The sequence below is a fragment of the Microcaecilia unicolor genome, chromosome 7 (genome assembly GCF_901765095.1).
Source record: "Microcaecilia unicolor chromosome 7, aMicUni1.1, whole genome shotgun sequence".
Taxonomy (NCBI): domain Eukaryota; kingdom Metazoa; phylum Chordata; class Amphibia; order Gymnophiona; family Siphonopidae; genus Microcaecilia; species Microcaecilia unicolor.
In genome coordinates this window covers 28,429,034-28,450,223 of record NC_044037.1, presented here as the reverse complement: position 1 = coordinate 28,450,223, position 21,190 = coordinate 28,429,034, and the positions used below count along the sequence as shown (strand labels likewise).

Below are 21,190 nucleotides of genomic sequence, written 5' to 3'. Positions count from 1 at the left end.
TCACATCCCACCCAACCCCCCTGTCACTCCCCCTAAGGGTGTCCTATCCTCCCCTACCCTCCTTTACCTTACTGTAGTGCCCTGGTGGTACTAGTGATCTCTTCAGGGCAGCAAAGAGCTCCCTCTTTCCTGTCCGGCATGGCTGCAGACAGTCTTGCTGCCTCCTGCCCTGGCGCTGATTCAAAATGACTGCCGAGAGTTAAGCAGTGACCTTGTGCTGGTTCATACTGCCACAAAGTCCCTAGCCAGGTGTGGCCAGTTACTAGTCAAGGAGTCCTAAGGCTTGGATACTAGACAAGAATAAGATGAGAACTTGGATTGCTCAAGGTAAGTCTTAATTTCACTGTATCTTCAAGACGAGCATTCAAAGAAACAACCCAAGAAGTGGGGCAGAAATACCCAAGCCTATCCTGGTTGCACTGTACTGGGCCAATCAGGAAACAGGAATTAACATTATTAGATGTAAAGACCCAGCTAGGAATGGGCTGGCTAGAGTTAACTACCTAAGAGGCAGAATGGCTCCTCCTGGAAGACAGTTGCTCTCCAACCCAAGGGTCACTGGTTCAAGGCTGACTTGTGATTGGCAATACTAGAAACAAAAATCAGAAATGTAACCAACATATTTTGCAAAAGACTTCCTCCTTCACCACTTGGAAAGGTAGATCATAGATCAAATAAAGGCAATTAAATTTTGTCTTTATTACATGCTAGTTTTCTTTTCTTTTCTTTCTTCTTTTTCATTTCCAGTATATTAATCTGAATTGAAACATTCTGCTACTGCCGTCACATCCAAGGGCCTGGTGCAGTAAAGTGCACCAGCTTGGCTTTAGTGCACAATGCAAAAATGTTCACATAGGAGCCAACCATGCAGAAAGCCTTGTGCAGCCCCAAGCGCACAGCATATTTAAATCCATGCTAATGATGCTATTAGCTATTCAGTGCAGATGCAGAGAAGTCTGCCTCAGTAAACTGTGACTCTGTTTTCTATACCTACCTTTCTGCAAGGGTTTACTGCCAATAAAGTGAACGTCAAAAATACCACTCATGCCATGGATGATCAGACTGGTCATCCAGTACAGAATGTGACAGAGTAAACTGATACAGGTAATCAGTTGCACAGTGCCCTGAGGTTCAGCCAAATCACCCATCAGTCCTGTCAGAGCCTCTTGACATCATCACTGTGTCTTACCAAAAGTCAATTATAATGTCAACAAATTATGTCTCAAAGAAACCCAACGTTAGCTGGCTCAGTCGTTCCTCTTAATCAGAAATAAAACTCACATTGAATGGATTGTGTCAGCATTGCAATAGTAAACGGGGGGGGGGGGGGGGGGGTAAGTCTTCTTAACAATTTCATTTTAAAATATATATATTTCTGTAAGATACAGTTAATATAAGAGTCCTTAGTTAACCTACAATCCAGAAGACCTCCCAAATTAACCGTATTGTGTATATATATATATATATATTTTTTTTAATTGAAATTGTTGAGAGAGGGTGGGGAAGAATGCCTTTAAGGGGATCTGTCCTGGGGGGTCTTTCGGGGCTAGCCAGGGTGAATTTTTGATGATAAGGGGGGGTAGGAGAAGAGGGGGGAGGGGGGACTATAGGGAATCGGGGGTAGAAGATTTGGATTGGGGAGGGGGGGAAGAGAGGGGGAGGGGGGATGGGGAGCCTAATAACTTGTTAATTGAAGGCTTAGGAGTACCAATGTATTAGATATAACAAGTAAGTGGCATGGCATGATATTATTGCAGAGATTTGTGAATGTTATTGTGTTATTGCCTTCAATAAAAAAAAAGTGTTGAACCATAAATTGAAATTGTTAAGAAGACTTACCCCTCTGTTTACTATGGCAATGTTGACACAGCCCATTCAAAGTGAATGGGCTGTGTCGGCATTAGAGCATGGCAGCCGCTAGCACGGCTTAGTAAACAGGGAGGGGGGGGGGGAAGATATTATATAGAAGTGTACCATTTTCAACAGGTTGTCCAATTATTGGTACTTACCACACTGGATTACTGTAATGTGGTCTTTATGGGTCTCTCTCAGAAAACAATATATAGGTTGCAGGCTGTCCAGCCAAACTAATTTTGGGTGGGAGGAAATATGATCATGTTACACTTTATCTGATTCAGATTCATTGGTTGCCATTGGTTGCAAGACTTGAGTTTAAGATGTTAATTTTTATGTTTATGATTTTGGTATGACCTTAGTCCCAGCTATTTAAAGGATTTGGGGACAGTATAGTCCCCTCAAAGAAATCTCCGCTCAGCAAATGACCTGAATTGGTTAATCCTTCTAGATGACAAATACAGAACAATGGACTTTTGTCGCCATTTAAAATCTTGCGCTGGACTTTACTAAGGCGTTAGGGCGGCTGGCTGTGCACTAGTGTCGACACAGCCCGTTCACTTTGAATGGACTGTGTCGGCAATGCCGCATGGAAGCTGCTAGTGTGGCTTAATAAACAGACTCCTTGGCTTTTTACTAAATATTTAAGTAGACCTTGAATATTATTTAAGAAGCTCTGGAAAACTGGTTTTGGGTCTATTGACATCAAGGATTAGTTGGATCAATTGTATAATGTTAAGGTTGATGTTGGATGGGTAGGACGTATAATGTAAGTGTATTTTAGTATATTTTTATATGCCTTTTATCTGTTGTAATCTGCTCTGAACAAGGCTAAATGGAATATGAATGTGTCAAAAAACACCGTGGCTAAATTAATTTTTGGTTAAAAAATAAGGTTTGTTCATGCCTCTGCATATTTGATGCGTTCGCATGGGCTATTATGTACTTATGTTTAAAAAGGGGTTAGACGGTTTCCTAAAGGACAAGTCCATAAACCGCTACTAAGGAAGGGATTCTCAGGAGCTTAGCAGAGGTTGGATGGCAGAGGCGGGGCTGGTGGTTGGGAGGCGGGGGCTAGTGCTGGGCAGACTTATACGGTCTGTGCCCTGAAAAAGACAGATACAAATCAAGGTAAGGTATACACAAAAAGTAGCACATATGAGTTATCTTGTTGGGCAGACTGGATGGACCATGCAGGTCTTTTTCTGCCGTCATCTACTATGTTACTATGTAAATGGACTTGGGAAAAATCCACAATTCCGGGAATAACATGTATAGAATGTTTGTACGTTTGGGAAGCTCGCCAGGTGCCCTCGTCCTGGATTGGCCGCTGTCGTGGACAGGATGCTGGGCTCGATGGGCCCTTGGTCTTTTCCCAGTGTGGCATTACTTATGTACTTATGTCCTTTACTTGGCTCACTTACATAGAGCAGTGATTTAACCTATTGTGATGTCATAGTGGCTCATTCCACCAATGAGCCAACCTCATTAGTGATGTCACAATGGCTTGATTGTATAGAATGTTTGTACGTTTGGGAAGCTTGCCAGGTGCCCTTGGCCTGGATTGGCCGCTGTCGTGGACAGGATGCTGGGCTCGATGGGCCCTTGGTCTTTTCCCAGTGTGGCATTACTTATGTACTTATGTACCCATCGAGGCTCGATTATCTTATAATCTAGCATGCTGGGTTTATAAACTATTTTATGGCTCATGTTCAGACTATTTATTACATGTGGAGGCATATTTTCAAAGCACTCACTTACAAAGTTATGTGGAGGGTTATTTTCGATATGACATCTAAGTCTGATTTCGGACGTTTTGTGCTAAACGTCCAAAATCCGAATAGGAAATATGGTCATTTTCAAAACTGCAAAATGTCTATCTTTTTTTCCCCTGAAAATACCATCCTGCTTATAATCGAAATAGAAAAACGCCTATATTGTGACCCAAATCGGGAGATAGACGTTTATCTCACAAAAGCGAATAAAGCTGTATAATCGAAAGCCGAATTTGGACGTTTTCAACTGCACTCTGTCGCGGATGCGGACAAAGTTGATGGGGGCGTGTTGAAGGCGTGGTGAAGGCGGAACTGGGGCGTGGTTATCGGCCGATCAGAGATGGGCGCCTTTCGCCGATAATGGAAAAAAAATATGCGTTTTTAGCGAGAATTTAGGGCACTTTTCCTGGACCCTGTTTTTCCATGAATAAGGCCCCAAAAAGTGCCCTAAATGACCAGAAATCCACTGGAGGGAATTGGGGATGACCTCCCCTGACTCCCCCAGTGGTCACAAACCCCCTCCCACCACAAAATATGCCGTTTCACAACTGTTTATTTTCACCCTCAAATGTCATACCCACCTCCCTGGCAGCAGTATGCAGGTCCCTGGAGCAGTTGTTAGGGGGTGCAGTGGACTTCAGGCAGGTGGACCCAGGCCCATCCCCCCCTACCTGTTACAATTGTGCTGCTTAATGCTTATTAGTCGTCCAACCCCCCAAACCCACTGTACCCATATGTAGGTGCCCCCCTTCACCCCTTAGGGCTATAGTAATGGTGTAGACTTGTGGGCAGTGGGTTTGAGGGGGATTTGGGGGGCTCAACACACAAGAGAAGGGTGCTATGCACCTGGGAGCTCTTTTACCTTTTTTTTTGTTTTTGTAAAAGTGCCCCCTAGGGTGCCCGGTTGGTGTCCTGGCATGTGAGGGGGACCAGTGCACTACGAATCCTGGCCCCTCCCACAAACAAATACCTTGGATTTATTCGTTTTTGAGCTGGGCGCTTTCATTTTCCATTATCGCTGAAAAACAAAAACGCCCAGCTCACAAATTGTCGAATAAAACATGGACGTCTATTTTTTTCGAAAATACGGTTCGGTCCGCCCCTTCACAGACCCGTTCTCGGAGATAAACGCCCATGGAGATAGACGTTTTCGTTCAATTATGCCCCTCCATTTGTAACAAGGTTTAGTGCTCTGTGCATTTATTTTTTTCAGGCCATTTTTGAAAGAAAAAAAAAACTGTACAAGTGAAAAAGGTAGAAAATCAAGCCATTGGGATATAGAAGGGACCAGCATTTTTAGCAGACTGACCCACAGACATCCCAGGAGAGCAATGGGGCACCCTAGGGGGCACTACTGTGGATTTCATATAAATGCTCCCAGGTACACATCTCACCATCGCTCCCTTATCTTATCTGCTGAACCCTCCAAAACCCACCCCAAACCCACTACCCCCACTACAGTAGCCCTTATGGGTGAAGGGGGCAACTATATGTGGGTACAGTGTATTTCTGTTGAGTTTTGCTGGGCTCACAGTTTCCACCACAAGTGTAACAGGTAGAGGGAGGTATGGGCCTGGGTCGACCTGTCTACAATGCAGATGCAATACACCACTACACTAGTCCAGGGACCTGCATGCTGCTCTAATTGACCTAGCTATAACATCTGAGGCTGCAATAGAAGCTGGTGAGTACTATTTTTATTCACATATTTTGGAGGTGGGAGGGGTCAGAGACCACTGTGGAAGTAAGGGGGAATCATCCCTGATTTCCTCCAGTGGTCATCTGTTCATTTAGGGCACCTTTTTGTGCCTTATTCGTTATAAAAACAGGTCTAGACCAACCTTTTAAGTTTTCACACTAGACATTTTCGTTTTGTTCTATTATGGTTTTAAAACATACAGGTGTTAGGCATACCCAAAGTCCACCTTTGAAACACCCCCCACTACAGACAAAATGCATAGATAACTGTTTGCAAAACAGGTTTTGAAAATACCAGTTGGGACATTTTGAGAAGCAATCCGTACAAATGGTGCTTTATGACACTTTTGAATGTTCTTCTCGTTTGAAAATGATCCCCATAGTAACCAATGGAACTTTGCAAGTCTAAGTGCTTTGAAAATGAGCCCCTTAGGCAAACTGATCTCCAATCCTACCTCCGTAGTAAGGGAGGCTTCGATTCGGCGTTCTTCTGGGCCCCTAACCTCTATGGGAGTAGACCCTGTCGAATCCAGGAGGAAGGAACTGGCGCCAATCGGCTGGGGAGGAGGAGTGCGTTCAACGGGGCTTAGAGTCACTTCAAGTCCAGAGAGCGCCAAATTCTCCGTTTCGCCGGCGCGTACATCTGGTAGCAAACCTCCTTCGCGATGGGCTCCTTGCGATCTCAAATATCGGTCCAACGGACCAGGTAAGGAGGGTGTTAGCGGGGAAGCCCTGCCCGCTATTCGTCCTCTCCGTTTCGGCATGTTTAGGAGCTTGAGTCGCTGCGACCTATCAGCTTGCGGCCATCTTGGATCTTTCTATCCTCATCTCCCCTTATGTTCCCGCCCGTAACCTCCGTTCACAGGATAAATCCCTCCTCTCAGTACCCTTCTCCACCACCGCCAACTCCAGGCTCCGCTCATTCTGCCTCGCCTCACCCTATGCTTGGAACAACCTTCCTGAGCCCTTACGCCAAGCCCCCTCCCTGCCTGTCTTCAAGTCTTTGCTTAAAGCCCACCTCTTCAATGCTGCGTTCAGCACCTAACCCTTACCGTTCAATGAATCCAGACTGCCCCAATTTGACTGCCCCTATCGGACCGACCGTTCACTTGTCTATTAGATTGTAAGCTCTTTGAGCAGGGACTGTCTCTCTTTGTTAAATTGTACAGCGCTGCGTAACCCTAGTAGCGCTCTAGAAATGTTAAGTAGTAGTAGTAGTATATACCAGGCTGCTCAGCTTTGGAATTCTTTACCTGTTAACCTCAAGGCTTTGCCTACATATTCTTCTTTCCATAAAAGTTAAAAAACTTATCTGTTTACTAAAGTTTATTATTAAGTTTATTTTTTTTTCAATTTTGTTGTAATTCACTTTGAACCAATTAACGTTGGGAGTTGGCAGACTATCAGGGGAATTTTCGAAAGAGAAGGGCACCCATCTTCCGACACAAATCGGGAGATGGGCGTCCTTCTCCCAGGGTTGGCCAAATCGGCATAATCGAAAGCTGATTTTGGGCGCCCTCAACTGCTTTCTGTCGCGGGGATGACCAAAGTTCACAGGGGTGTGTCGGCACCGTACCGAAGGCGGGACTGTGGCGCGATTAAGAGATGGGCGTCCTCGGCCGATAATGGAAAAAAGAAGGGCGTCCCTGATGAGCATTCGGCCGACTTTACTTGGTCCATTTTTTTTCACGACCAAGCCTCGAAAAGGTACCCGAACTGACCAGATGACCACTGGAGGAAATCGGGAATGACCTCCACCTCCCCTTACTCCCCCAGTGGTCCTCCCTCCCACCCTAAAACAAATTTTAAAACATTTTTGCCAGCCTCTATGCCAGCCTCAAATGTCATGCCCAGCTCCCTGACAGCAGTATGCAGGTCCCTGGAGAAGTTTTTAGTGGGTGCAGTACACTTCAGGCAGGCGGACCCAGGCCCATCTCGCCTACCTGTTACACTTGTGGTGGTAAATATGAGCCCTTCAAAACCCACCCGAAACCCACTGTACCCACATGTAGGTGCCCCCCTTCACCCCTTAGGGCTATGGTAGTGTTGTACAGTTGTGAGGAGTGGGGTTTGGGGGGCTCAGCACACAAGGTAAGGGAGTTATGTACCTGGGAGCAATTTGTGAAGTCCACTTCAGTGCCCCCTAGGGTGCCCGGTTGGTGTCCTGGCATGTGAGGGGACCAGTGCACTATGAATGCTGGCTCCTCCCATGACCAAAGGGCTTGGATTTGGTCGTTTTTGAGATGGGTGTCCATAGGCGCCCGGTATAAGAGGGTTGGACAGGCTAAGCCTCCCCTGCTGTGCTCTGAGAGGTTTAAATTGTTGATTTACCTCCATCCTCACAGTAGGAGCTGCAGTGAAAGCCCTCTAGCTTTGTGTAACCAATTGTAGAAATTAGTTTATGGTTTGTTTACCTTACTGCTGGGAGAGCAGGAGGAGGGGGGGTTGGCTGGGTTGTCAGGGAGATATTTAAGGAGGATGACTTCCTGACCTGCACTGAGAACAGATAGCAGCAGAATCGGACAACCAGACAACAAAGGTAGAAAATATCATTTTATTTTCATTATAGTGTTTGGAATATGTCCACTTTGAGAATCAGGTGCTCAACATTAACAGTTTATATTTATTTACTTATTTATGGCATTTTATCCCACATTAAACATGAATTAGGGTGTTTTGTGGCTCTACATGAGAATTGTGATGATATGATCCCTTGTTTCATATTGTTGATGGTCTGCATTTTCCGTATGGGTGGTATATTGGTGTATTAGGTTCTGCCCAGTGTAATATTTATGGTACAGTAAGGTTCTGAGTGTGTTTTTGCACAAAGTTGTGCATAGTGTTTTGCAGTTGAGCGATTGTGCTTAGAATATGCTTTGAGGAACCACTTTATTCTTTGACATATGATACATATCTAATATCTAAATTTAATAAAAGGTATTGTGACTTTTATTTTTATTTATTTATTTTTTTCTGTGTGTTATCAGACAATAATGGATTTAAGCTCCACCCCTGGCCCCACACCTAACCCCACCCCCTTTAGCCTCCCCAAACAGTTGGGCCACCGACCGCCTATGTGGGTGTCCTTGGTTTCCATTATGGCTGAAAACCGGGGACAACCATCTCTAAGGTCGACCATCTCAACATTTAGGTCGACCATCTCTAAGGTTGACCTACAGTGGGGGAAATAAGTATTTGATCCCTTGCTGATTTTGTAAGTTTGCCCACTGACAAAGACATGAGCAGCCCATAATTGAAGGGTAGGTTATTGGTAACAGTGAGAGATAGCACATCACAAATTAAATCCGGAAAATCACATTGTGGAAAGTATATGAATTTATTTGCATTCTGCAGAGGGAAATAAGTATTTGATCCCCCACCAACCAGTAAGAGATCTGGCCCCTACAGACCAGGTAGATGCTCCAAATCAACTCGTTACCTGCATGACAGACAGCTGTCGGCAATGGTCACCTGTATGAAAGACACCTGTCCACAGACTCAGTGAATCAGTCAGACTGTAACCTCTACAAAATGGCCAAGAGCAAGGAGCTGTCTAAGGATGTCAGGGACAAGATCATACACCTGCACAAGGCTGGAATGGGCTACAAAACCATCAGTAAGACGCTGGGCGAGAAGGAGACAACTGTTGGTGCCATAGTAAGAAAATGGAAGAAGTACAAAATGACTGTCAATCGACAAAGATCTGGGGCTCCACGCAAAATCTCACCTCGTGGGGTATCCTTGATCATGAGGAAGGTTAGAAATCAGCCTACAACTACAAGGGGGGAACTTGTCAATGATCTCAAGGCAGCTGGGACCACTGTCACCACGAAAACCATTGGTAACACATTATGACATAACGGATTGCAATCCTGCAGTGCCCGCAAGGTCCCCCTGCTCCGGAAGGCACATGTGACGGCCCGTCTGAAGTTTGCCAGTGAACACCTGGATGATGCCGAGAGTGATTGGGAGAAGGTGCTGTGGTCAGATGAGACAAAAATTGAGCTCTTTGGCATGAACTCAACTCGCCGTGTTTGGAGGAAGAGAAATGCTGCCTATGACCCAAAGAACACCGTCCCCACTGTCAAGCATGGAGGTGGAAATGTTATGTTTTGGGGGTGTTTCTCTGCTAAGGGCACAGGACTACTTCACCGCATCAATGGGAGAATGGATGGGGCCATGTACCGTACAATTCTGAGTGACAACCTCCTTCCCTCCGCCAGGGCCTTAAAAATGGGTCGTGGCTGGGTCTTCCAGCACGACAATGACCCAAAACATACAGCCACGGCAACAAAGGAGTGGCTCAGGAAGAAGCACATTAGGGTCATGGAGTGGCCTAGCCAGTCACCAGACCTTAATCCCATTGAAAACTTATGGAGGGAGCTGAAGCTGCGAGTTGCCAAGCGACAGCCCAGAACTCTTAATGATTTAGAGATGATCTGCAAAGAGGAGTGGACCAAAATTCCTCCTGACATGTGTGCAAACCTCATCATCAACTACAGAAGACGTCTGACCGCTGTGCTTGCCAACAAGGGTTTTGCCACCAAGTATTAGGTCTTGTTTGCCAGAGGGATTAAATACTTATTTCCCTCTGCAGAATGCAAATAAATTCATATACTTTCCACAATGTGATTTTCCGGATTTAATTTGTGATGTGCTATCTCTCACTGTTACCAATAACCTACCCTTCAATTATGGGCTGCTCATGTCTTTGTCAGTGGGCAAACTTACAAAATCAGCAAGGGATCAAATACTTATTTCCCCCACTGTAAATGTTGAGATTTGGGCGTCCCTGACCGTATTATCAAAATGAAAGATGGATGCCCATCTTGTTTCGATAATACGAGATTCCCCGCCCCTTCGCCGGGTTAGAGATGGGTGTCCCCGTTCGAAAATGCCCTTCCACATATACTGTATCATATGATATCATATTAAAATAAAATAATCAGGAATTTGATTTGTGGCCTCTGGCGCTGTGTGTACATTGTCACTAGCATAGGAATGAGACACAGTGGGATGTAAAATTGCAAATATTCAACACATTTGAAGTTTGTGCAGCTGTTTTAATCCTAATATGCAAATTTAGAAAAGGAAATGTTAAAACATAATGTTGAAATAAATTCAGAAAGTCATAGCATGAGTATACAACATGTTTAAAACAAGATACAGAAGATGAATTCATTTCTGAAGTATTATAAAATATCTGTATATCTATACATTTAGATAATTAGGTATAGAATAAATCTGTATAGCATGTATTCAACTTCTGCAGAAATATTAATGCTAAAATCTTATGCTATGTTTTTGTGAAGAAACTGTGTTTTAAGCCTGTAAAATGTATTAGATATTTTCCTGTTTTAATTATATCCTGAAGTATATTTCTCCTATTTGCCCAGCAGGTGGTGTTTCTTTGCTGTAATAAGGAACACAAGCAGGAAACAAGCAGCAGTATACATTTAAAACTTGTTGACTGGGCTCTGATTGACCTGGAGTTAGAAATTACCCAGCAGTTGTTGCTGGTTGTTTCTTCAGTTTCAGCCTGGGAGAAGAGAGAAAGAGAGAGAGAGAGAGAGAGAGAGAGAGAGAGAGAGACCCCAGGTACTTTCTAGGAAGTATGCAAATGTTTAGTTAGTTTTCTAATTAATCCATTTCAGTTATGTGTTACTGTTTGCTAATTGCACATTTTTTTGTCCACTGTTTCAAGTTCTGAGAATAAACACATTTATTTGTTTGTTCTGCCTGTCTGGACACATAAAGAATCCCGGTGGTTTGTATGTTGGGTCTGTGACTGCTTTCTGGGAACTGTGGGACCATTGGAAGTGTGGCTTCAGTAACCTAGAAATCACTGGGGATAATTTGAGAATGGGAGACTCGCCCAGAGGCGGTTGTGACCCAGTCAGTGAGAGGAGGGTGCTAGTGTAGAGCACAACTGGCAGGTGCAGGTGGACTTGATTTGTGCTGGGGACAGACCCTCTAAGTGAACATAAGAATAGCCATACTGGGTCAGACCAGTGGTCCGTCTAGCCCAGTATCCTGTTTTCCAAACAGTGGCCAAGCCAGGTCACAAGTACCTGGCAAAAACCCAAATCATGGCAACACTCCATACTACAAATTCCAGGGCAAACAGTTGATTCCCATATCCGCCTCAATAGCAGACTATGGACTTTTCCTCCAGGAATTTGTCCAATCCTTTTTTAAACCCAGATATTCTAACCGCCGTTACCACATCCTCTGGAAAAGAGTTCCAGACCTTAGCTATTAGTTGAGTGAAAAAATACTTCCTCCTATTTGTTTTAAAAGTATTTTCACATAACTTCCTCGAGTGTCCCCTAGTCTTTGTACTTTTGGAACAAGTAAAAAGTGAATTTACTTCTACTCATTCTACACCACTCAGTATTTTGTAGACCTCAATCATATCTCCCCTCATCCGTCTCTTTTCCAAGCTGGCTAGGCATTTTCAGGCTTATTTTCGAAAGAGAAGGGCACCCATCTTTCGACACAAATCGGGAGATGGGCGTCCTTCTCCCAGGGTCGCCCAAATCGGCATAATCGAAAGCCGATTTTGGGCGTCCTCAACTGCTTTCCGTTGCGGGGACAACCAAAGTTCACAGGGGCACGTCGGAAGCGTAGCGAAGGCAGGACTGGGGCGTGCTTAACACATGGGCATCCTCGGCCGATAATGGAAAAAGGAAGTGCGTCCCTGTCCAGTCTGGATGAATTTGAAACGATCCAGCTATGAAAATACCAGCCGGTGGACACCATGGACCCTGATGCAGGAGTCGAAACCGTGGCCAAAGTTAGGCCGTGGTTAGCGGGAAGAGATTGAGCAGAAGACTGGACAGCTGGAAAGATAAGTTTCTTTTCGTATTTCGGTTTAAGAGCCACTTGAAAAAGTTTGTGTGAACATTCAAGAATAGTAAAGACAGGAGGTTTTTGTGCCAGTGATGAATGTGTGGGCCTCCATAAGGTTGATTGAAGAATTGATAAAGGAGTTTCCCATCATTTGTTTGAGGCTTTTCCTCCTATAACAGCAACAGTAACATCGACACTAGTAGATATCTTAGGAAGTGATCAGTTTATGAATGGAGTGATACTCTACAAGCTCTAGTCAATGCTTTAGAATAATTCCATTCTAATGGTCACATTATTGCATGGCCATTAATACAGAAAATAGTGCAGGGTGCAGTAAAAAAAAAGGGCATGGGAAAGAGCCACGTAACAGCGCACTAAGGGTGTCTTTTACTATGCCGCAGTAGTGTTTTTAGCTCATGGTAGAAATCAGCTGCCAGTAAACACCGAGATGCCCATAGAAATTTCTACTGGGAGCTAAAAATGCTACTGCGACTTAATCAAAGCCTCCCCCCAAGGGCACTTTTTGCCACAGCTTAGTAAAAGAAACTTTTAGTTTCATATCTTCTGTGTACACGTGTGTTTCTTGTAAGCACCATCCTCCAGGATGAAAGCACTCTTTGGGTAGACCATGAGTGGGACATATGTAACATTAGTAGCTATTTCTCTTTCCAATATTTTCCAGTTGCTGCTGGCTGTTGTAGTTAAGCAAGTCTGGAAAACTGACACTGCGGAGTCAAAGCTACGAACCGACCCTGATCCAAATTGATATATATATATAGAACTTGTTACTAAAAAGACTTTGCAAGCATTTGAGCAGGGGGGTCAGAGTGACTGACAGGCACATATTGCCCACAAATTTTAATGTCAGATGCTACCGTCTCTTCTGCTTAAGCACAGGGAGGAAGTGAATTCTGTGTCCAGTCAGTCCTTCGTTTGTTTGGAAACTGTAAGTTACAGATGATCTAAATTAATGCACAAGATTTTCCTGCTTGGGCTTCACCATGTGAGGAAACTAAGTTTTCTTTTGACCCTCTAAAGCATCACGTTCAACTTTACAAGACTTATATACAGAGAAAAGCAGGCAGCCAGGTCTGCCACCAAGAAAAGTGAAAGGTACCGAAACGATTTACCTCTTCATTTCAGGACCTGCTTAAAACAGGAAATAGATCGCTTTGGTTGTTAGAATATGTATAATGTTAATACCAAGTTATCGATGGAGTCAGATACGAGAGAATTAGCATTTGATGGTGTCGTACCCTGTCTAAACTCCTTACTGCAATATCTGCTTTCCTTTGTACTAATTCTGGAATTTTGCTGACTCTTTTCCAGCGCTATGGAAATGAATTCAACCAGTCCCGTAGCCAACGACCACCAGGCCAACGACCTATATAAAACAGTAAGTGTTGAGGATCTTTCTGGGATAGCTTTTTTTCTCTTCTGCTATTCTTAGCAGGGACTGGGGAGTTTCACTCCTGCTGGAGGTAGTTAAGCGAACCTGCATTCGGACAATAGCTTTGGGTTTCCAACCAAAACTGTACAGTTGTGCCTTGAACACTTGAAGCATTAAATAGAATTGTTCTGAATGCATCTGCGACGAAGTGCTGAGTTCATTTGTATGGTCTGTAAACAAGAAAGGTTCATGGTTAAAACAGATTTTGATTTTGACAGGCAAACGTAGGATGTTGCAGTTGATTGCTAAACTGTTTTTTTTTCCAGTAATCATGAGATTACCTCAGGGGTGTTGAAGTGATCTGGGAAAGCACACACACTTTTGATATGGGTGCAGACTGCTGCGTTTGTACACCGGTGCTATGTTCTGCTCTAAACTGTGGCATGTTTGCATATTGCCTTTCATTTTTATTGAAATGTGGGGAATTCTGATGTGAGGGTATCTGGATTTAGCTCATGATTTCCTTCTGGTCCCTCTGTGGGTAAGATGCAGGGCTGGTGACAGAGTAGCATTCAGACTGCCCCGTTGGTTGTTGACAATAAACACAAGGACACCTGAATTTCCAGTGGTGCTGTGTTAGCACATGCAAACGCAGTCCTCCAGATTCTACATAGGGTGCCAAAAAAATGTGCACTGAACTTTGCGTATGAAGATTGTGACAAGGCAAGCCCCAGAGATTCCCCAGTGAAGCAGTTGAACCCAGAACTACGGGTCCCAGAAGTCCTTGCAAGAATGAGTGAGGAGAGTAGTCCTAAAAAGATGGAATGGATTTCCAGTCCCAGCAGGGGGAGCAATGGTTCGAGGCAGGGTGAGCCTGTTACTCCATTCCCCACTAGAGGGCGAGGGAAGGATGAAGCTCAGTTTCCCTGGCTTCACCATCAGTATATAATTCCCTCCAGCTGTGAGAAGGGGAGAGCAGATTTCCTGGGGGGCTCTCAGTCACCAGGGAGAAAGAGAGACAAAGGGAGAGAGAGATTCCATGGAGTATGTGGAGGAAGGAAGTAGCCTGCCACTACAGCTGCCTAAGGGAGAGGAGCCAGCTACCATGGAGTGGGAGAATTCAAAGGTTGCCCTGGCCAGCACTTGAAGGCAGTGGAGGAGGCCACACCGGGTGTGGTGGTGAGAGGTGGGAGTAACTGCCAACCCTGCTCCTTACAGGGTTCCCTCTGTGCTGTGAAAAGGCAGGTGATTTGTGGTATTGGTTTGATGTGCAAAGACTGTCCATGAAGATTTGTTCTGAACTGTTGTGCTATATTGGAAGTGTGCTGAACTCTTACTAAAAGGAGGGAGGAAGGGAAAGCTAATGCCCTAATGGAAGGCCTGAGGTCTTGAGGAGCTGAACATTTGCTGAGGGATTTTGGGACCCTGGACTGTACCTTTTTTTTCTTTTGAAGATTATCTTATGAGGACTGTACTTTTTTCTTTTGACGACTATATTAAGAGGGCTGTACCTTTTTGTTATGAAGAATTAATTATGATTTTTGGTATGAAATTGCCTTGACAATAAAATACTTTGGCCCTGAATCCCAGTATCAGCAGTATTCTGTCCAGGAACCCTGGGAGCCCCGCAGGCGTGCTGGCTCCACCCAAGAGGAGGAAGAGGACCCCTTTTACAAGATGCATGCACAAATTAACTAGCTAACGAGTCATAACTTACAATAAATTGATGTTAACAATTGATCATTACAGTTAATTGGGAGTAATTGGAATGTGTGCATGCATCTTCCTGCGCACTATCCTATAACACTGGGCACTCAAATCCAATAGCGCACAACTCAAAAGGGGGCATGGCCAGGGGCATTCCAAACAATTGCACAGATTGTGACAGAATAGTGCCAGCCCCATGCCCAAATGCCAAGAGTTACATATTCTTATTAAGTAGACCTAACTGAAAGTGTGGGGATTCTTCTCAACTAGTTCACATACAATCCCAAACACATATATCTTATATCCAGTATTATACCATTCAGAGTAGTGATATCATTATGTAAATATTAATCAGACATTGTATTTTTTGTATGTATACTTTGGTATGTATACTTTCGGGGATCTTCAGATATCAAGCTCATTTCCACCATACGGGGAATCTTCCCCAATTCTTAATGGTGTTTTTCATATCTTCATGGATCAACCCGATCTTATGATTTTTATATTTTTATTCTTATAATTTATATCTTATCTAATATTTAACATTACTTAGCTTCAATTAATTAGCAGTAGAGCAGCAAATTTTCTTTCAAACCAAACCTCCGCCGACTTGGCCAGGTTTCGTGTATACTTCGTCAGGGAAGAGATTTGCTACAATAAAAACAATAACATTAAAAAAAAATTTTCCAATCTTATTCGTATCACCACATTCTTATTTAACTCATTCTTATTTAACTTAAACTATTTACCATTATGTGTTCACTTCCGTGTCCCAGAAAAAATGGCTGCGGCGTTCTCTAACGCTACTACAATTTAAATTTTTGCTGGGTCTCGCGGTACATTCCCATTTATAGAATTTTCCCCTGTGTGTCTTTCTGCTTTGGAGGCAACAGCCAGATCAAACTAGATAGCTTTGGTGTAAAATAGCAAAACTGAAGTGGATTGGTGTAAAAACATAGAATGAACTACAAATCACAAGCAAAAGCTACTAGCCTGAGGCTACCAAAGCCTGTCCTGGTACTCTTTCAGTCAGTTAAGTTTTCAGGATAGATTTGCATACATAAGTACATAAGTAATGCCATACTGGGAAAAGACCAAGGGTCCATCGAGCCCAGCATCTTGTCCACGACAGCGGCCAATCCAGGCCAAGGGCACCTGGCGAGCTTCCCAAACGAAGGCATATGCAGTTTTGCCTCATGGCGCTTCATTGTGGATGTTCTGAAAACCAAACTGGCTGTGGGGTCTCTCAGGACTGGTTTGGGCTAGTATGAACTGACAGAAGGCAAGCAAGTACAACACTGCAGTAGTTGCCCACTGAACAGTAATGATGACCTTGAGAAGCAGCAGTGAATGAGGGCTGAGACCTTGGAAGGTCAAATAGAATCACAGAAATTTCCCGAGTTTCTGGAACAATTTGACTGACTGACTGACTGATTTATTTACTTCAGTTTATTAATTGCCTCTATCAACCAGACTTGAAGCAATTTACAATAATATTAAAAACGGTCTGTGGTTGTCCAGCTTCAGTCTTGGAGGACTGCAAACCAGTTTGGCACTCAGAATATCTCTAATGAAAAGGCAAGAAATTTGCGTATACTGCCACACTGTATGCAAATATAGCTTATGCATATGTAACCTGGGTCTCGCGGTACATCCCTCCCCTGCTGCTAGCTAGCTCTGGGTCTGTAGACACTGTTATATATATTAGAAAATCACTGACAGCAATTAGTCTGGGTATTAGAAAATCACTGACAGCAACTAGTCTGGACTCGTTGGGCTAAGAAAAAGACCCAGGGCTGGTCTTAGGCAGGGGTGACAGGGCGGTCGCACAGGGCCTCGTGCTCCCAGGGGCCCTACAGTGGCCTTGGCATTTCCCTTCCACTCCCTGCTATTGCCGTCTCCTCTCCTGTTTAGAGAACTGGGGGGGATGCACGGTGATCAAAGCTTTGCCTCTCCTCCCCCGAGCTGCAGGGTGCCCTCTCGGCACATACCTGAAGCCACCCTGGTGGTCTAGTGGATTCTTTGGGGCAGATAAGATCCCCAGTCTTCCCTGCCCACTGCCACTGACCCTCTTGCTGCCGCATCGCTTTTTAATAATGACTGCCGAGACTTCCAGCAGCGGCCTCGCGAGACTTCTACTGAAGTCTTGCAGACTGCCGTTGGAAGTCTCAGCAGCCATTTTAAAGAAGATACGGCAGCAAGTGGGTCAGCGGCAGTGGACAGGAAAGACTGGGGATCTTTCCTGCCCCAAAAGAATCCACTAGACCACCAGGGTGGCTTGAGGTATGTGCCGGGAGGGCACCTTGTGGCTCGGGGGACCGGGGGGAGTGGGGAGGAGGTGTGGGATATGTGGGAGGGAGAGAGGGGGGGAGGGTACTGTAAAAAAAAACCAAGGTAACTTATCTGTTTCCCCTTCCTCGCGCAGCCGGATCCCTGTGCAAGCAAAACAAGCAAGCAAGCAAGCAAACAAGCAAACCTATGAGCTGCTGCATCCACGTTGTCTTTCTTGATTGTTGGTGGAATTTTTATTTAATCTCACTTAGATTTTCAAACATGCCGGCTTGTGCATACAGATTGTACACAGAGGAAGTATAATAACAGAATAACTTTTTATAGGTAGAGTAGTAATTTGTTGTAAATCGTAATCAGTGTGTCATTTGGAGGGGCTGGTTAAAGGACACCGTAGTACTGGTATATTCTTGCAGAGATTTTTTTCTCCTGGTAAAGGGCCACTAAATAGACATCATGTTATGAGAATCAGGTGCTCAACATTTATTTTATTTATTTATTTATTTATTCATGACATTTGTACCCCACATTAGCCCGAAATAGACTCAAGTTTAATGCGGCTTACAAACAAACAATAAAGTGAATAAAACATAATAATATACAGATTATAACATAAATTACAGTAACTTCAAGAAGCGAATTAATACATGTGCAGTAAGTAACCAGGGATATAGACTATCTCTAGGACAAACAAATAATTAAGGGTGGATAAGTGAGAGCATAATTAGGCAGGACTAGATGGGGAACGAGATTAAGAAAAGGGTGTGGGTACAATTCAAATAGTTGTTTGTATTCAGAAAGGCCAGACTGAAGAAATGTGTTTTTAAAAGATGTCTAAAAGTTAGGTAATCATCTGTAAACTTGATTGATTTAGGAAGATAATTCCAAATTTTGGTGCCTTGATAGGAGAAATTAGCAGAGTGAATTGTAGTATATACCACATTCAGAGTTTCTATCTATCTGTTTCTTATTTATGGCATTTATATCCCACATTAAACATGAATTAGGTTGAAACCTGGCTGGGAGCATTTAAAATGTTTTTTTTCCCCTGTGTCTACATCAAAAGATGGTATGTGGGAATTTGCTCCTTTTGCTTTGCGGATTGCAGTGGTATATTATAAAAATGTACTTGCCTTTTTTAGTACTACTATTTCCCAGAGAAGGTATTGAATAATGAGGGAAGGGTTTCCTTCATGCAGAACTGTCCAGAATCAGTCTAAATGTGCCAACCTTGTCCAGTTCAGCACACTATTAGCAGCCGAGTTCATACAAAGTTAATTACGTTCAGTGGAAAATAAATCTGTTGGCTCAGGCTGCCTGCTATGTGAATATTCCATCACTGTTTCATTATTGCTGCCAAGTATTACATATTAAGGACATTTGTTTTAATTCATTTATCCAGTCCTTACATGCACATGATTTTGCTTTTTAAACCCAAAGGTTTCCTATGATAGCATTGTGCTTATTTGCATTAGTTTGAATGTCTTCATATGATCTCAGGTATCCGGGTAGAGAATGGGGCAGCGACGGAGAAGGCTCACAGTTTTGTCTCTACATAATTGTATGATTTTGTGGGGGGTAAACAGAGTTGATTGGATGTCTCAGATCTTAGTGCTCGATTTGGTTTGTATGAGTGCAGGGTGTTTCAAAAGTAGGCTGGAACATTCCCAAATATACATTGATGATTCAGAACCAAGATCTTGAATTAAACTCTGTATGTCACTGGGAGCCAATATAGTTTTTTTAATGTTGGGGTAATGTGTTCCGACCTTGAGAGTCCAGTGATTAGTCGTGCAGCTGTATTTTGGATGACCTGCAGAGCTTGAATTCAGGATGTTGATATTCCAAGAAATAGGGAGTTGCAATAATCAGTCTTTGTCAGTATCAGCTCTGTACAATTGTACGAAAATCATGTGATGCTATCATATCTTTCAGCTTGCTCAACACGCGCAATTGAAAGAAGGAGGCAGAAGACACATGGTCTATATGCTTTTGCATTGTTAAGATTGGTATCTAGGAAGACACCTAAACTGTAGATATAGGGCTTCACACTCACTTTTTCACCCTGACATTCAAAGATTGCTGGTAGTCGTGTGTCCAGAATCTTACCTACAAACATTATTTCTGTCTTTGCAATATTTAATGACATTTTGCCCCATCTCATCCATTCAACAATTTTGTCAAACACAGTTTTAGAACACCCACAAAAGTGCCCATTTCCCCGCCTATAACCACACCCTTTTTTGCCAGCATGCATTAGAAGTTCGGCGCACTTCGTTACAGATTACACTTAGCGAGTTGTGCGTGTAAATTCTAATTAGTGCCAATTAGTGCTCATTATCGTTTATTGTTTATTTTACTATACCCTCACTTATTGCATAGCAAATCAGAATGGTTCACATAGCAAATATTACAATAAAATTAACATAAATTAAAATGAATTAGGATCTCCGTTTAAAAATAGGAAAGAAGACAGACAAATCTTTCTTACTAGAGAAAACAATAAAATAAAAACAATCAGCTTGAACAACAATCACACATCATAACAATAACATAAATCAAAAACATTTGCTTATTAAGGTGCCCTTTTACTAAGGTGCGCTGAAAAATGGCTTGTGGTAGTGTAGGCGTGGGATTTAGGTGCGGGCAGAATCATTTTTCAGTGCAGATGTAAAAAAAATGGCTTTAAAAAAAACTTTTTGCTGAAAATGGACGTGCGGCAAAATCAAAATTGCCGCACATCCATTTTGGGCCTGCGACCTTACCGTCAGCCATTGACCTAGCGGTAAAGTCTTATGCGGTAACCGGGTGGCAGTGACCTACGCGCGCCAAATGATACTTGGCGTGCGTCCGATATGTGAATCCGAAAGTAAAAATTATTTTTCGGCCAGGCATATTGGAGGTGTGCGTCAAAAATGAAATTACCGCAAGAGCCACATGGTAGCCGGGCGGTAACTCCATTTTGGCGCATGTCGGGTGTGCGTAGAGTCTTACGTGGCCTAGTAAAAGGGCCCCTAAGTGCTGTTATTTATTATATTTGTACCCGCGCTTTCCCACTAAAGCAGGTTCAATGTGGTTTACGTAGTAATTGGGATTACATAATATTGATAGAGAAACTATAAGTGAAGTATAGTAGAATAATAAGAGAGATTGGTAGATAGGGAGAGGTAAGGGTGAAGGGAGTAGGAGAGGTATAAGCATGGGGTAGGTGGGCATAGGAGGAGGGGTAATGTAGGCGGGAGGGAGATGGGACACGGGATAGACGTAGGAAATTTAGGTGGTAGATGTAGTCTGTTATCAGTGCTCATTAACTTGTTAAGCTTGTTAAGTTACAGCTTGGATTTCGGTATGGATCTCTAGGCACGCTATATGGAATCTGGGGTTATAAGTCTAAAATACATTTTGAATTTTGATGTTCACTTTCATTTTCAGCTTGCCAAGAGGCACTATCTTTTGCCCAGTGTATGCTGTTGATAAGTGAAGTTTTCTGCAACTGTATTGTCTTTAACCAGTTTTTCGTATTCTGAATGGGCCATAACGGACATTGTAGACACAATGCCCAATTCTACCTTTATAGGTTTTCCCACTACAGTGGGTGTCAGCCAGATTGCCTATCTATCCCCTG

General features: G+C 43.5%; 1 protein-coding gene across 3 annotated transcripts in view; it reads left to right on the top strand.

The window, feature by feature from the left end:
* Positions 1 to 1,254: 1,254 nt before the first annotated feature.
* The window catches only part of ATP1B4 (ATPase Na+/K+ transporting family member beta 4), a 50,561-nt gene continuing 30,625 nt past the window's right edge, over positions 1,255 to 21,190 (top strand). Inside the window, exons 1-2 of one of the 3 annotated variants that reach the window (XM_030210578.1) lie at positions 1,255 to 1,320; positions 13,509 to 13,575. In XM_030210578.1, coding sequence (XP_030066438.1) covers positions 13,513 to 13,575 — 63 coding nt within the window. In that variant the 5' untranslated portion in view covers positions 1,255 to 1,320; positions 13,509 to 13,512. Of the gene's footprint in view, positions 1,321 to 13,011; positions 13,293 to 13,508; positions 13,576 to 21,190 lie in introns of those variants that run through there. The other 2 variants (XM_030210576.1, XM_030210575.1) reach the window with 2 other exon arrangements.